General features: G+C 47.8%; 3 protein-coding genes across 6 annotated transcripts; 2 read left to right on the forward strand and 1 right to left on the reverse strand.

Annotated features, from left to right (window-relative positions):
• Positions 1-5,717: 5,717 nt before the first annotated feature.
• LOC125543415 (uncharacterized protein At4g28440) lies at positions 5,718-8,200 on the forward strand. 3 transcript variants are annotated; one of them, XM_087546689.1, is made up of 4 exons: positions 5,718-6,116; positions 6,381-6,574; positions 6,695-6,842; positions 7,715-8,200. In XM_087546689.1, the coding sequence occupies exons 1-4, from the start codon at positions 5,867-5,869 to the stop codon at positions 7,900-7,902; spliced, it is 780 nt and encodes a 259-aa protein (XP_087402815.1). In that variant the 5' UTR covers positions 5,718-5,866; the 3' UTR covers positions 7,903-8,200. The 3 variants fall into 3 exon arrangements, 2 of the variants coding, with proteins under 2 accessions (XP_087402815.1, XP_048562703.1); XR_015618490.1 differs by having other exon boundaries at positions 5,719-6,116; positions 6,700-6,842; XM_048706746.1 differs by lacking the exons at positions 6,381-6,574; positions 6,695-6,842 and having other exon boundaries at positions 5,735-6,116.
• A 69-nt stretch (positions 8,201-8,269) lies between these two features.
• LOC125543412 (putative metal-nicotianamine transporter YSL1) lies at positions 8,270-11,092 on the forward strand. Its single transcript, XM_048706741.2, has 5 exons — positions 8,270-8,810; positions 8,894-9,057; positions 9,140-9,237; positions 9,331-9,652; positions 9,755-11,092. The coding sequence occupies exons 1-5, from the start codon at positions 8,414-8,416 to the stop codon at positions 10,892-10,894; spliced, it is 2,121 nt and encodes a 706-aa protein (XP_048562698.2). The 5' UTR covers positions 8,270-8,413; the 3' UTR covers positions 10,895-11,092.
• A 45-nt stretch (positions 11,093-11,137) lies between these two features.
• Positions 11,138-13,247, reverse strand: LOC125543416 (protein NUCLEAR FUSION DEFECTIVE 6, mitochondrial). Of its 2 annotated transcripts, XM_048706747.2 has the most exons (4): positions 13,030-13,247; positions 12,822-12,943; positions 12,295-12,331; positions 11,138-11,471 (listed from the first exon to the last, which is right to left on the reverse strand). In XM_048706747.2, the coding sequence occupies exons 1-3, from the start codon at positions 13,161-13,163 to the stop codon at positions 12,312-12,314; spliced, it is 276 nt and encodes a 91-aa protein (XP_048562704.1). In that variant the 5' UTR covers positions 13,164-13,247; the 3' UTR covers positions 11,138-11,471; positions 12,295-12,311. The 2 variants fall into 2 exon arrangements, with proteins under 2 accessions (XP_048562704.1, XP_048562705.1); XM_048706748.2 differs by lacking the exon at positions 12,295-12,331.
• Between the last annotated feature and the right edge of the window lie 47 nt (positions 13,248-13,294).

The following is a 13,294-nucleotide window of genomic DNA, read 5'->3' on the forward strand; positions in this document are numbered from 1 at the left end:
CTATGGCTAACGCTTTAGCAATAAAGTAAAGTAATTATATGACGTATATGTTGACACGCAGGTCATAAATAAATAAAGACAACTCCTATGGCTCCTGCCGGTTGTCATACTCATCGACATGCAAGTCGTGATTCCTATTACAAGAACATGATCATCTCATACATCACATATATCATTCATCACATCCTTTGGCCATATCACATCACAAAACACTTGCTGCAAAAACAAGTTAGACGTCCTCTAATTGTTGTTGGAAGTTTTTACGTGGCTGCTATAGGATTCTAGCAAGAACGTTTCTTACCTACGCCCAAACCACAACGTGAATTGCCAATTTCTATTTACCCTTCATAAGGACCCTGTTCATCGAATCCGATCCGACTAAAGTGGGAGAGACAGACACCCTCCAGCCACCTTATGCAACTAGTGCATGTCAGTCGGTGGAACCGGTCTCACGTAAGCGTACGTGTAAGGTTGGTCCGGGCCGCTTCATCCCACGATGCCGCCGAATCAAGATAAGACTAGTAGCGGCAAGCAAATTGACAATATCGACGCCCACCACTGCTTTGTGTTCTACTCGTGCATAGTAACTACGCATAGACCTAGCTCATGATGCCACTGTTGGGTAACGTAGCAGAATTTTAAAATTTACTATGCATCACCAAGATCAATCTATGGAGTCATCTAGCAACGAGGGAGAGAGGAGTGCATCTACATACCCTTGTAGATCACGAGCGGAAGCGTTCAAGAGAACGGGGTTGATGGAGTCGTACTCGACGTGATTCAAATCACCGATGACCAAGTGCCGAACGGACAGCACCTCCGCGTTCAACACACGTACGGTTGGGAAGACGTCTCCTCCAACTTGATCCAGCAAGGGGGAAGGAGAGGTTGATGAAGATCCAGCAGCACGACAGCGTGGTGGTGGAAGCAACGGTGATCTCGGCAGGGCTTCGCCAAGCGCAGGGAGACGGAGGAGTGTCACGGGAGGGAGAGGGAGAGGCCAGGGGCTTGGGGTGCGCAGCCCTCCCTCCCCCCACTATATATAGGGTGCCTAGGGGGGCGCCGGCCCTAGGAGATCCAATCTCCTAGGGGGGCGGCGGCCAAGGGGGGTGCCTTGCCCCCCAAGGCAAGGGTGGCGCCCCCACCCCTAGGGTTTCTAACCCTAGGCGCAGGGGGAGGCCCAAGGGGGGGCACACCAGCCCACTAGGGGCTGGTTCCCCTCCCACTTCAGCCCATGTGGCCCTTCGGGATAGGTGGCCCCACCCGGTGGACCCCCGGGACCCTTCCGGTGGTCCCGGTACAATATCGGTGACCCCCAAAACCTTCCCGATGGCCGAAACTGGACTTCCTATATATAAATCTTTACCTCCGGACCATTCTGGAACTCCTCATGACGTCCGGGATCTCATCCGGGACTCCGAACAACTTTCAGGTTACCGTATGCTAATATCTCTACAACCCTAGCGTCACCGAACCTTAAGTGTGTAGACCCTACGGGTTCAGGAGACATGCAGACATGACCGAGAAGCCTCTCCGGTCAATAACCAACAGCGGGATCTGGATACCCATGTTGGCTCCCACATGCTCCACGATGATCTCATCGGATGAACCACGATGTCGAGGATTCAATCAATCCGTATACAATTCCCTTTGTTAATCAATATGTTACTTGCCCGAGACTCGATCGTCGGTATCCCAATACCTTGTTCAGTCTCGTTACTAGCAAGTCACTTTACTCGTACCGTAATGCATGATCCCGTGATTAACCACTTGATCACATTGAGCTCATTATGATGATGCATTACCGAGTGGGCCCAGAGATACCTCTCTGTCATACGGAGTGACAAATCCCAGTCTCGATTCGTGCCAACCCAACAGATACTTTCGGAGATACCTTTAATGTACCTTTATAGTCACCCAGTTACGTTGTGACATTTGGCACACCCAAGGCACTCCTACGGTATCCGGGAGTTGCACAATCTCATGGTCTAAGGAAATGATACTTGACATTCAGAAAAGCTACAGCAAACGAACTACACGATCTTTGAGCTATGCTTAGGATTGGGTCTTGTCCATCACATCATTCTCCTAATGATGTGATCCCGTTATCAATGACATCTAATGTCCATAGTCAGGAAACCATGACTATCTTTTGATCAACGAGCTAGTCAACTAGAGGCTCACTAGGGACGTGTTGTGGTCTATGTATTCACACATGTATTACGATTTCCAGATAACACAATTATAGCATGAACAATAGACAATTATCATGAACAAAGAAATATAATAATAACCATTTTATTATTGCCTCTAGGGCATATTTCCAACATATAAATAGCCGCCCCCTACAACCACTAGCTGGTTGGCTGCTCCGCGAGAAACTGACACTTTTAATTGAGAGCATCCCATCCCCCGAGGACTTTGAGCGAAAATCATCAAGTGAGAAAAACCCAAACCCAAACACCTACAAACCCAAAGTGATTGAGCATCACTGAAGAGATTGTTCCTGTGTGGAACCGACGCTTGTTACCTTTGAGGACTATGCATCCTCCAGACGAATAGGCGTCATGGTCTAGAGCATCCAAGAGAAAATTGTGGATTGCCGGGTGACCAAGTCTGTGAAGGTTTGGAAGTCACCTAAAGACTTACCACGAGTGATTGGGCGATGTCTGTGTGACCTTAGCTCAAGGAGAATACGGTGAGGACTGGGTGTCCTCAGGTTTAAATACCTAGCCGCTCCAACCAAACGTACAACTGTCACAACAGTTGGAACTGGTCTACCAAATCATTGTCTTCACCGAGCTAACTGGTTCTATTTCCTCAACCCTTTCATTTCCTCATTACTGTGTTGTGTGCTTGTTCATATCTGTTTAAAGGCTTTGGCTGAAGACTTTCTCAATTTCCTCAGTTCAATTTCTTCAGTCTGTTTGTCTTCACCTTGTTGTATCCTATGCTTACGCTTTCTGTACTATGTGTTTGTTTCCAATTCATCATGATGTCCATGCTTATGTTATGTCATGTCTGCATCTGAGTACTTATTCCGCTGCAAGTAGTTCTTCGCTTAGAAATTTCCTCACCGTGAAATTCCTAAGTGAAGAATTCATAAAAATCGTCCATTCACCCCCCTCTAGTCGACTTAACGCACTTTCAAATTCCTATCTTTTGTTCTCCGCTAATAGGAACTCAGGAGTGATTCTTCGTTACACTTTGAGGGATAATCATATGATTCAACTATGTTAGCATTGTTGAGAGATTGCACTAGCGAAAGTACGGACCCTAGGCCTTGTTTTTAAGCATTGCAACACCGTTTTTGTGCCCGTTTACTACTTGTTACCTTGCTGTTTTTATTTATTCAGATTATAAAAATATATTTCTACCATCCATATACACTTTTGTCACCATCTCTTCGCCTAACTAGTGCACCTATACAATTTGCCATTGTATTGGGTGTGTTGGGGACGAGATTTCTTGTATTTGGTTGCAGGGTCATTTGAGAGAGACCATCTTCATCCTACACCTCTCACAGATTGATAAACCTTAAGTCATCCACTTGAGGGAAAATTGCCACTGTCCTACAAAACTCTGCGCTTGGAGGCCCAATGCGTGTCTACAAGAATAAAGTTGCGTAGTAGACATCAAGTTCCGACGGCCTCATGCAATCAACAAATTCATATAAGATTACTGCATGCTTGCTAATGTGCCAAGGGGATCCTTCCCACACACAATCATGATCTCTCCGTGTAGCAAACTCAGCAATAAAGATGTTGGCCCCTATTGATTTGAAAACCAAACCTTTTGGGTTTCCCCATGCCGGGTGAAGGGCATTGGTGATGGTCTGGATATGGAGTATGTTTATGTGAAGAACCTTTCTAGCCACCATCCACTTTCGCTATTCCCTGTCACCGCGATCATCTATCACCAAAGGAGTGACTTCTTCAGCTGTGATATCAAGTTTCCCAAGTGCTTTTGCGAGTCGATCCCTCCCGTCTTATGCGACAAGGCACCCGCCTCCCTCACTCCTCGTGTCCCGATGGACCGGCCATCGAAATCCCGACAGAAAACCTTGCGCCCCACCGACCAGATTGGCCGGAGCCATCAGCACCCCCGCGTGTAACCCTAATCGCCTCGAGAAGGTTTTCGGGTTTTCCGGAGGACAAAAGGTATTGTTTGTGTGTGTGTGTGTGTGGGGGGGGGGGGTTATGTAGAAGGTAAAACCTCTTTGGAAAGGCTCGTATGTTTCGAGCACCGTTGGCGCTGCCTCGTAGGATCGTCCATGCATCAGCCACAAATTTGTCATGTGTATATAGCAACACTCATCCAAATGAGATCAGCCATTCAACCATCTGATCCAAGGTGCCACGTTCGTCCAATGTTGTATCAAAACATACAGTCTAAAAAAAGGGAATCGTTTGGCAACGGCGCACCGGCCGAAGATTCGACCGGCCGCGTCCACGCGCAAACGCGCCCACGACCCGCCTAGTGACACGTAGGATGGGGGGCCCACCCACGTGCGTCTTCTCCCTCCTGCCTTTTCTCTTCTTCCTCTCGGTTATCTCTCTCTTCTCTCTCCCTGTTGCCATGGTCAACCCGTCACCCGCGCCGGAGGCCTCCCAGGGGCGTCGCCATCATGGGAATCAGCCGATCTGGCCGCCCTCGACCAGATCCGCGCGGATCCGCATGCATCGGAGCTCTACCTACCTCGCCGGAGCTGCAACCAGCCATGACAGGACTACACCCCGCGGCGAAATTTTGCTAGAACCGGTTGTAGCAAATTCAATCGCCGGTGGTAGCAAAAATCTACTACGGTTGCAGCAAAACGGCGTCATCGTCATCGCGGGGTCGCAACTGAGATAAGAAGTTTGAAGCTTTTTTCAATGCGGTTGTAACTTTTATAACTGTCGGTTACAAGTTTTCGTTTTTCGTCCATGGCTTCATTTCCACGGTTGAAACTTTTTTTATAGTCGGATGAAGCTTTTCCTGTCACCGGTCATAACTTTTCTTGGTCATCCATAGCTCCAGTCGTATACTGGTTGAAGCTTTTTTCGTAGCCGGTTGAAGCTTTTCCTATCGCTAGTTGCAGCTTTTTTGGTCGTCGGTTGTAGCACCGGGCATCTCCCCCGGTGCTCGATTTTTTGTTGCAAGCTGCACACCGGGGATGAGCGGCGACGAGCATACCGATGAGCTTCAGTCGTCGCAACCAAAGCTACAACGGTCTCAACAAGAGCTTCAACCGCGGGGTGCGGCTGTTGCACGGGGCAAAGCAACAAGGACGATCGGCGGTGGTTGGGGCTGGTGACTAGGATGGTGGCCGGCGGGGACGAGGGTGGACGGCTGCGATGAGGACGATGGTCGGCGAGACGAGGGTGGACGGCTGCGACGAGGACGGCAGCGTCGTGGACGAGGGCGACCGGCGAGCTGGCTGGCGTATGGGAGATCACGAGACAGTGGGGATGAACAGACGACATGACTTTTTTTTTACCAGCGAAGCAATTGGGGAAGAAGCAATCGTGGGGCTATTATGGAACGTATCGTACGTCCACGGTACGACCGGCCGTATTGTTCTGCCGGCGCATCGGCGCACATCAGTGCCCCTAAAAAGACCCTCTAGATCTAACGTTCAAAATTATTGGATCATTTACTAGGCCAATTTGAAACTATGCAGCCCATTATCTTCTAATGGATCAGGCTCAGCCCAATTCTTACAGCCCGAAGCTCGCACTACAACAAGCCTCACTGCCGTCTGCTCCCTCTACCACCACTCCCAGCTCCCCACCGAAACTCTAGGGTTTCCCAACCACCCCCGCAACCGCAAACCCCCACCCAGCCACGACTCGATCCGAAAACCACCACCCCACCACCACCGGCGATGTCGACGGCGGCGGCGCAGGGCGGCGAGAAGCCGGCGCTCAGGAAGCCGGTGTTCGTCAAGGTGGACCAGCTCAAGCCGGGCACCAACGGCCACACCCTCATCGTCAAGGTCGTCAGCGCCAACCCCGTCCCTGGCCGCGTGCGCACTGGTGCGCCCGCCTCCTCCTCCGCCCGCGCCCCCCGCATCGCGGAGTGCCTCGTGGGCGACGAGACCGGCTCCATCATCTTTACTGCCCGCAACGACCAAGGTGATTGGGTTGCCACTCCTTGGCCTTGCATATGGTGCCTTTGGTAGATTTCTTAGGGCCCGGTCTTCTGGCGCTAGTCTGTTTGGATTCGTAGATGATGGTTAGGTCCTTCTAAATTTGTGTAGCTTTATAGTGGCGACGATAGGATAAGAGGTGTAAATCTTGTGGTTGTCACTTCGTTTTACAGTTTAGGCCATCTGGCCATATGTTTTATGGTGAATTATCTGGATGGTTGGTATTACAATTTTAGTAGTCAAACTGCAGATTATATTTTGGAACGGAGGCAGTACATTTCAGATGCCAAAACAGCAGAAAGGGAAAGCGCCTTTCTGTGTACAAGGCACTACAATTTCCCAGCGTTGCGAATCAGATTACAAGTTCCTGGTGAACGTTTCCTGCACGACCTGAGACAACCGCCAGGCCCGTTGCCACAAAATGCGGCGATCAGTATCTGCCCAGTAATTTATCCAATAGCTTCTTAAAAATTTCTCTGCTGAAAATAAACCAGTTTTTGTTGGCCTGTACCGATTGAAGAGAAGCTTGTCCAACATCGTCTGAGTTGGTTTGGGCATATTCAGCGCAGGCCTCCAGAAGCTCTGGTGCATAGCGGACGGCTAAAGCGTGCTGAGAATGTCAAGAGAGGTTGGGGTAGACCGAACTTGACATGGGAGGAGTCCGTAAAGAGAGATTTGAAGGATTGGAGTATCACGAAAGAACTGGACAGGGGTGCGTGGAAGCTTGCTAGCCATGTGCCAAAACCATGAGTTGGTCGCGAGATCTTATGGGTTTCACCTCTAGCCCGCCCCAACTTGTTTGGGACTAAAGGCTTTGTTGTTGTTTATTGTTTGTTTGTTGGCCTGTACAGAAAATTTATTAGGTTTCATTCTGAAGTAATTATGAAAACTAAATAGCAAAAATAACTGATGGATAGTTAATTAAAAAAGGCTGCATGCCAAACAAAAGTAGTTCACTACCATTACCTGCCATTCTACAGTTCTGCTGGCCAGTGGCCATCTGCGCAGTTGGATTGACTTGGACCTTATTGTTTTCCCAATTTCCGAAACAGCACAACACTCTTTTCCAATCTTGTATTGTGCTATTGTTTATTTGAATCCAAGTGAGGGTACTATATTTCTATATGTGCAGGTGGTGCATTCTTTTTCAGTGTCCACTTGAGCTATTATTTCACCATATATGCATGAAGTGCATCTGACAATATTTTTGATACTAGATCTTCCTTTGTCTCCATGTCTTCAACTGGAAACAACAGTCTGTCATACCATATTGATAGTACAAATTTCTTTTTCCTTTAATGTCATGCATCACAGAGAAAAGCATCCTAATAGCTTCACTTCTTTCATCTGTTAATTATAAATTGCATGGTGAACTTACAACCCAGTGGCTATTATAAGCAGCAGTAGGACTACCACCTTTTGATGTTATGCATGCTAGGAATCCTGTTTCAGTCATTTTCAGATCTTATACATCTTCTTAGTTGCTCATGGTCATTGAAGAGTATAGGGGATGGGGTCATGATTCCTACTCTATTTCATGATGATGCATGTACTATGGACTGATGGTATGCTCTTCCTGTGCAGTTGACCTGTTGAAGGCTGGTGCTACAGCCATCTTGCGCAATGCTAAAATTGACATGTTCAAAGCTTCGATGAGGCTTGCGGTGGACAAGTGGGGGCGGGTAGAAGCTACAGAACCTGCCAGCTTTACTGTGAATGAAGAGAACAACTTGTCGCAAGTAGAGTACGAGCTGGTTAACGTGGCCGAGTAATTGTTGAAGTTTCCCTGCCCTTTTCCCGCCATAAAAACGAAGCACTATGAATGAATATTGTCAAGCCGTTGGTAAGCTTGTTTATTTCTTATGGTGGTAGTAGATAAGATCAAGATTGTATCACTTGAGCTAGAATGTTCGATGGATCAAACTGAGCTTTCCATGCATCTTACTGGATTGTGATTCCTCTTGGCACTGCTTGTATTGCTGTTGTAATGGAACAAGCTCAGCGTGGCGCCATGTTGCGCTGAGCTTTAGAGATCAAACGGAATGAACTGCCATTACATGTTGTGTTGAATTGCTGTTACGTTGTGTTGATGTTATATTTGCCGTGTCCAGAACAGAATTTTCGTGGAGATCCGGTAAAACAACAGTCATCTGCTGTTCCAGACATGTTACGGCTATAAAAAGCAACGCTTATGTTGGTGACAGTTAAAAAAAGGCAAGGCCAACACTTTTGGCGAACGTGCTCTAAACGAAACTAGCGGCTGAGGCAAGGCCTCAGGCAAACATGGCTCCCGTCGCTGGTCACCGGCATCCACGGTCATCGGAGGAGGCAGAAACTGCAGCAGCCGTCGCTGCCGGACAGGATGGCGAAGAGGAGCCATCAGTGGAGGTGGCGTTCGCGGGCCAGCCGCCACCGCCGTGGTGGCGGCAGGTCACGGTGCGGTCGGTGGCCGTGAGCACGGTGCTGGGCGCCGTGCTGAGCTTCATGTCGATGCGGATCGGGCTGACGGCCGGCGTCGGCCCGACGTTCAACATCGTGGCGAGCCTCCTCGGCTTCTTCGTGATCAAGTCGTGGACGCGGCTGCTGGCCCGCTTCGGCGTCGCCTCGCAGCCCTTCACCAGGCAGGAGAACGTCGTCCTCCAGACCTGCATCATCTCCTGCTCCACCCTCTCCTTCTACGGTATCGTACGTCCGCCCGTCCACGCACACGGCCATTTCCACCAGGTTTTTGCTCAGCCGGCGGCCGTGATTTTGCATTTGCAGGTGGTTTCACGACCTACCTGCTCGCGATGACCGAGACGGTGGCGAAGTCCGCCGGCGGGACGGGCACCGGCAAGGACGTGTACACGCTGCACACCGGGAACGTGGTGGCCTTCCTCGGCCTCGTCACCTTCGCCAGCCTGTTCTGCACCCTCCCACTGCGGAAGGTGATGAACTCATTTCCGATCACTATTTTGATCCATGCCTTTGCTATAAAAAAAACTGAGACATTTCGCCATTGTTTGGCAGCTCATGATACTGGACTACAAACTGATGTATCCATCTGGTTCAGCTATCGCCGGAATCGTCAACAGCTTCCACACGCCAGCGGGAGCCGCAACAGCAAAGTAGATACAATGCCATTTTGTAACCTGCTGGCTCTTCACTATGCCGTTTGTAAGCTTAACCGGCACTAATGTTTTCTCTCCTCCCCTCCTTAGGAGGCAGGTGCTGGCCATGTCCAAAGCCGTTGTTGGGAGCTTCATGTGGGCATCCTTCCAGTGGGTTTACACGGGAGGGAGCGGCTGCGGCTTCCAAGTTTTTCCCTTGTTCGGATTGAAGGCATACAAGCAGAAGTTTTACTTCGATTTCTCCGCGAGTCTCGTCGGTGTGGGCATGATCTGCCCTGTCCTCATCAACTTCTCCATGCTTTTCGGATCTATCATTACCTCCTTCTTCCTGTGGCCAACCCTCCAGAGCAAGAAAGGGGACTGGTACAATGATCCTTCGCCGACAAATTTCAAGGGAATCAATGGATACAAGGTTAGTGACAGAATTCCATCTGAACTTCACCGTGGTTCGTACTTGATCAGATGTTTCAGTCTTCGCACTTCGCTGACCATGTTTGCTGCTTCCATGAAACAGGTGCCCATGGGCATATCGATGGTGCTCGGGGATTGTCTGTTCCAACTGGGTTCAATCACCATAAGGGCTGCCAACCACTTCCACATGAATCGCCAGCAACGGAATCCCGGCGGTACCAACATACCAGCCGATGGAAATTCAGATAAACAAACAGCTCTTAGCTACGATGAGCGTCGCAGGAACAAGATCTTTCTGAACGAAGGACTGCCGGGCTATGTCTCGGTTGCTGGCTACATCCTCTTCGCAGCCGTCTCAGCAATCTTTGTTCCACGTATCTTCCCACAGATGCGATATTACCATGTGGCCTTATTATACGCTGTCGCTCCCATCTTGGCATTCTGCAATTCATATGCTTCTGGACTGTGTGACTGGTCCCTGGCATCCGTCTATGCGAAGCTTGCTATATTCCTTGTTGGGGCATGGGTTGGTGAAGCATCTGGTGGCGCCATTGCCGGTCTTGCTGCCTGTGGTGTCATGTTGATGATCATTGGCAATGCTGCTGAGCTCATGCATGACTTCAAGACAGGATACCTAACACTCACCTCGCCGCTGTCAATGTTCATAAGCCAAGTAATTGGGACTGCACTTGGTTGCTTGATCAACCCGCTTGTCTTCCTGTCCTTCAAAAAACTTGTTGGCAAAGAGCATCTGGGAGAAGCTGGATCGGTATTCTCGGCGCCCTTGGCCACCGCATACCGTGGGCTCGCAGTTTTAAGTGTTGAAGGAACCAAGATACTCCCAAAGCACTCCATTGAGTTCTGTATAGCTTTCTTCCTTATGGCCTTTTGCTTGGATTGCCTGTCAGCAGTAGCCAAAGCAAGGAAGTGGAAGGCAAGTAACTACATTCCAAACGCCATGGCTATGGCAATTCCATTCTTAATCGCACCGAATATTGCAATAGACATGGCCTTGGGGAGTCTACTGTTAGTTATCTGGAAGAAAACAGATAAGAAAAACGCAAATATGCTCGCAGTTGTAGTAGCATCAGGTTTGATATGTGGAGATGGACTTTGGGCATTGCCATCAGCATTACTTTCAATTTTCCAAATCGAGCCACCCATCTGCATGAAGTTCTTTTCTAGTCATCAGAACAAGATAATGCGGGAGCACTTCCTACCCAAAGTGACTACCTCACGATGATACAGACAAGTACTGACAGAAATTGCTTGTAAATGATTTCAGATCATATTGTTATAAAGTTATTTAGTGCACAGCTACACATGTGAATTCCTTGAGTCGCATACTTGCCTTTTTGCCTATGTAATTTTTTTTCCAGTGTCTGTAGGAGCATTATTGAAACAATGATGTTGTACAAGATAAATGGGATTCATAAGTGAAGACTAAAAGGATCAAAATATGCTTGACACCAAGCCACATTGCCAGTAAAAGAAAGGGAACAGGCTTTTAATCACCAGATCATGCTGACAAACCAAACAAACAGATACAAAAGGTCAAGCATAGTATTCATTTTGCCAGCGATTCAAACTTCTACACCCCTAGCACGGTTCTCATCACATAACCATAATGATTCTGGTTAATGAAGATGAAGGTGGGAAAATGAAGTTTAAGCAATATCAAACATCATTTATTAAAAATTTCATCGTAGTACACATACAGAAAAAGAAAAGCATGCTTCCTTTCTTTGTCAACTCATCCTGAAAGACTAGTAATCTCCTGGCTCCGTTGGCAGGTCAGCATCATACCCCATCAATTTCAGCTGTTATCCAACAATAATAACTCATCACGATAGTTATACAAATTTAAGAAGAATGTATAAATTAAAACATTACATATGCTACTTTTCCAGGGTGTTTCATAGTACTCCCTCCGTAAACTAATATAAGAGTGTTTAGATTACTATTTAGTGATCTAAACACTCTTATATTAGTTTACAGAGGGAGTACGTCATAGCCAAATGTTAAAAAAATCAGTTTCTCTACGATATGAACGGAAAAAAACAAATAGATAAAAATTCCCTATGGAAATAAATCATTATAATACTGTATACTCTATGTTAAGAAACAGTGCCCTGCAATTTAGGGGGGGCTCAAACAGTATACTAGGTGAAAAAATCGCTACTTAAGGCACAAAGTTTCAGCGAGTTGTCCGCTTAGAACTTTTAGATATTTGTCAATTTGTTCTCTTCAATACTGCCCCAGTCAATAACTAGTAACACCTATCATCATTTTTTATTTTGCGCCCCAATGCACAAATTGTAGATCATGTAACTAAAATATGAGCATATTCATTCTTTCCGGTGGAATTAGGAGCCTTAATCACTAAGTTTACAGGAAATCCTCCAATAATAGGAACCATTATCATTCCTATGTTTTATGTAGTAATTATTATCTATCAATTGTTAAACATGGTTTTAAAAGGTGTAGGGAGTCCCAGAGAAAGTTATGATTCATATAGCAATAAGTTGGCACGGAAGCACTTCTACACATACTGGAGCAAGGTTTGGTAGTCGTTTAAGATTGGTAAGGGACATAACATTTACTCATATTTCAACGAAATGGTGGAGATATTTTAGTGGTCACCTTTCCCAAGTTGGTCTTCATCTAGTTTCGTCTTTCCCTACAACAAAGAAATAAAAAGAAAAACAGAAAAGTGGGTCTCTTTGGTCAATAAGACTGGAAACAGGACTGGAGAATGATGTTAACATGAAACTAAATGCTGGAAACACGGCCAGATAGAATTGTGGATTGCATCCATTGATTTGTGTTTGAAAGTTCATATAGTATGATGCAGATGTTGAAGGAATTGGGCGAATGATACAGAGAAATTGTTATGCGCATTTGGACCAGTGTTAACCAAGACTAAGGTAGTGCAAGTCAATGCTCTTATGCACACTGGGATCAACTATGGCAGGTTACTGCTACTACAACGTTTAGCTTGAGTTGGATTGTTGGTGACAATAGGCACACTACTGACATATGATTTATATCAAAACAAATCTACTGTATTGTCTCAATTACACCGTAACACATGAATTTATATACACATTTTTTAGACTAATGTACGAATTAATAACAGATTTGAAGGGGAAGAGTAGTTTCAGTTTCACCTTCCGTGAGCCACCCGAGGCCTCGGCCAGGCACGGCCAGCATAGATGTCATCCGCGCCGCTGCGGTGGCGCTGTGCAGTGGCAGCAGCGACTCCACGCAGAAGCTCGCCTCGACGGGCGACCTGCACAACGAACAGCGCCATTACAATCATCAGCCCACATCTGGCTAGTTGAGGGGGGCACGGTCGACTGGTGGCCGAGGTCGTACCTGAGGAGGCGAGGGGGCGCGCCCAGCGCGCGGCGAAGGGACGGCCGCGCCGCAGAGGAAGAGGCCCTCGCCGGAGCAGCGCGGAGGAGAGAAGCGGACGAGCGGAGCATCGACCTGGCGGCGGCGGCGGCCATCGTGGCTGACTTGGTGAGACGGGAGGAGGAGGAGGGGAGAGATGGTTTCCGGCTAGCTAGCGCTCGAGTCACACAAACAGACGGAACCAATGTGGGTGGGCCTTTCATAGGTCTGCTCGGTCCATTTCTTG

The sequence above is a fragment of the Triticum urartu genome, chromosome 3A (genome assembly GCF_056163025.1).
Source record: "Triticum urartu cultivar PI428250 chromosome 3A, HENAU_Tu73, whole genome shotgun sequence".
Classification (NCBI taxonomy): Eukaryota; Viridiplantae; Streptophyta; class Magnoliopsida; order Poales; family Poaceae; genus Triticum; species Triticum urartu.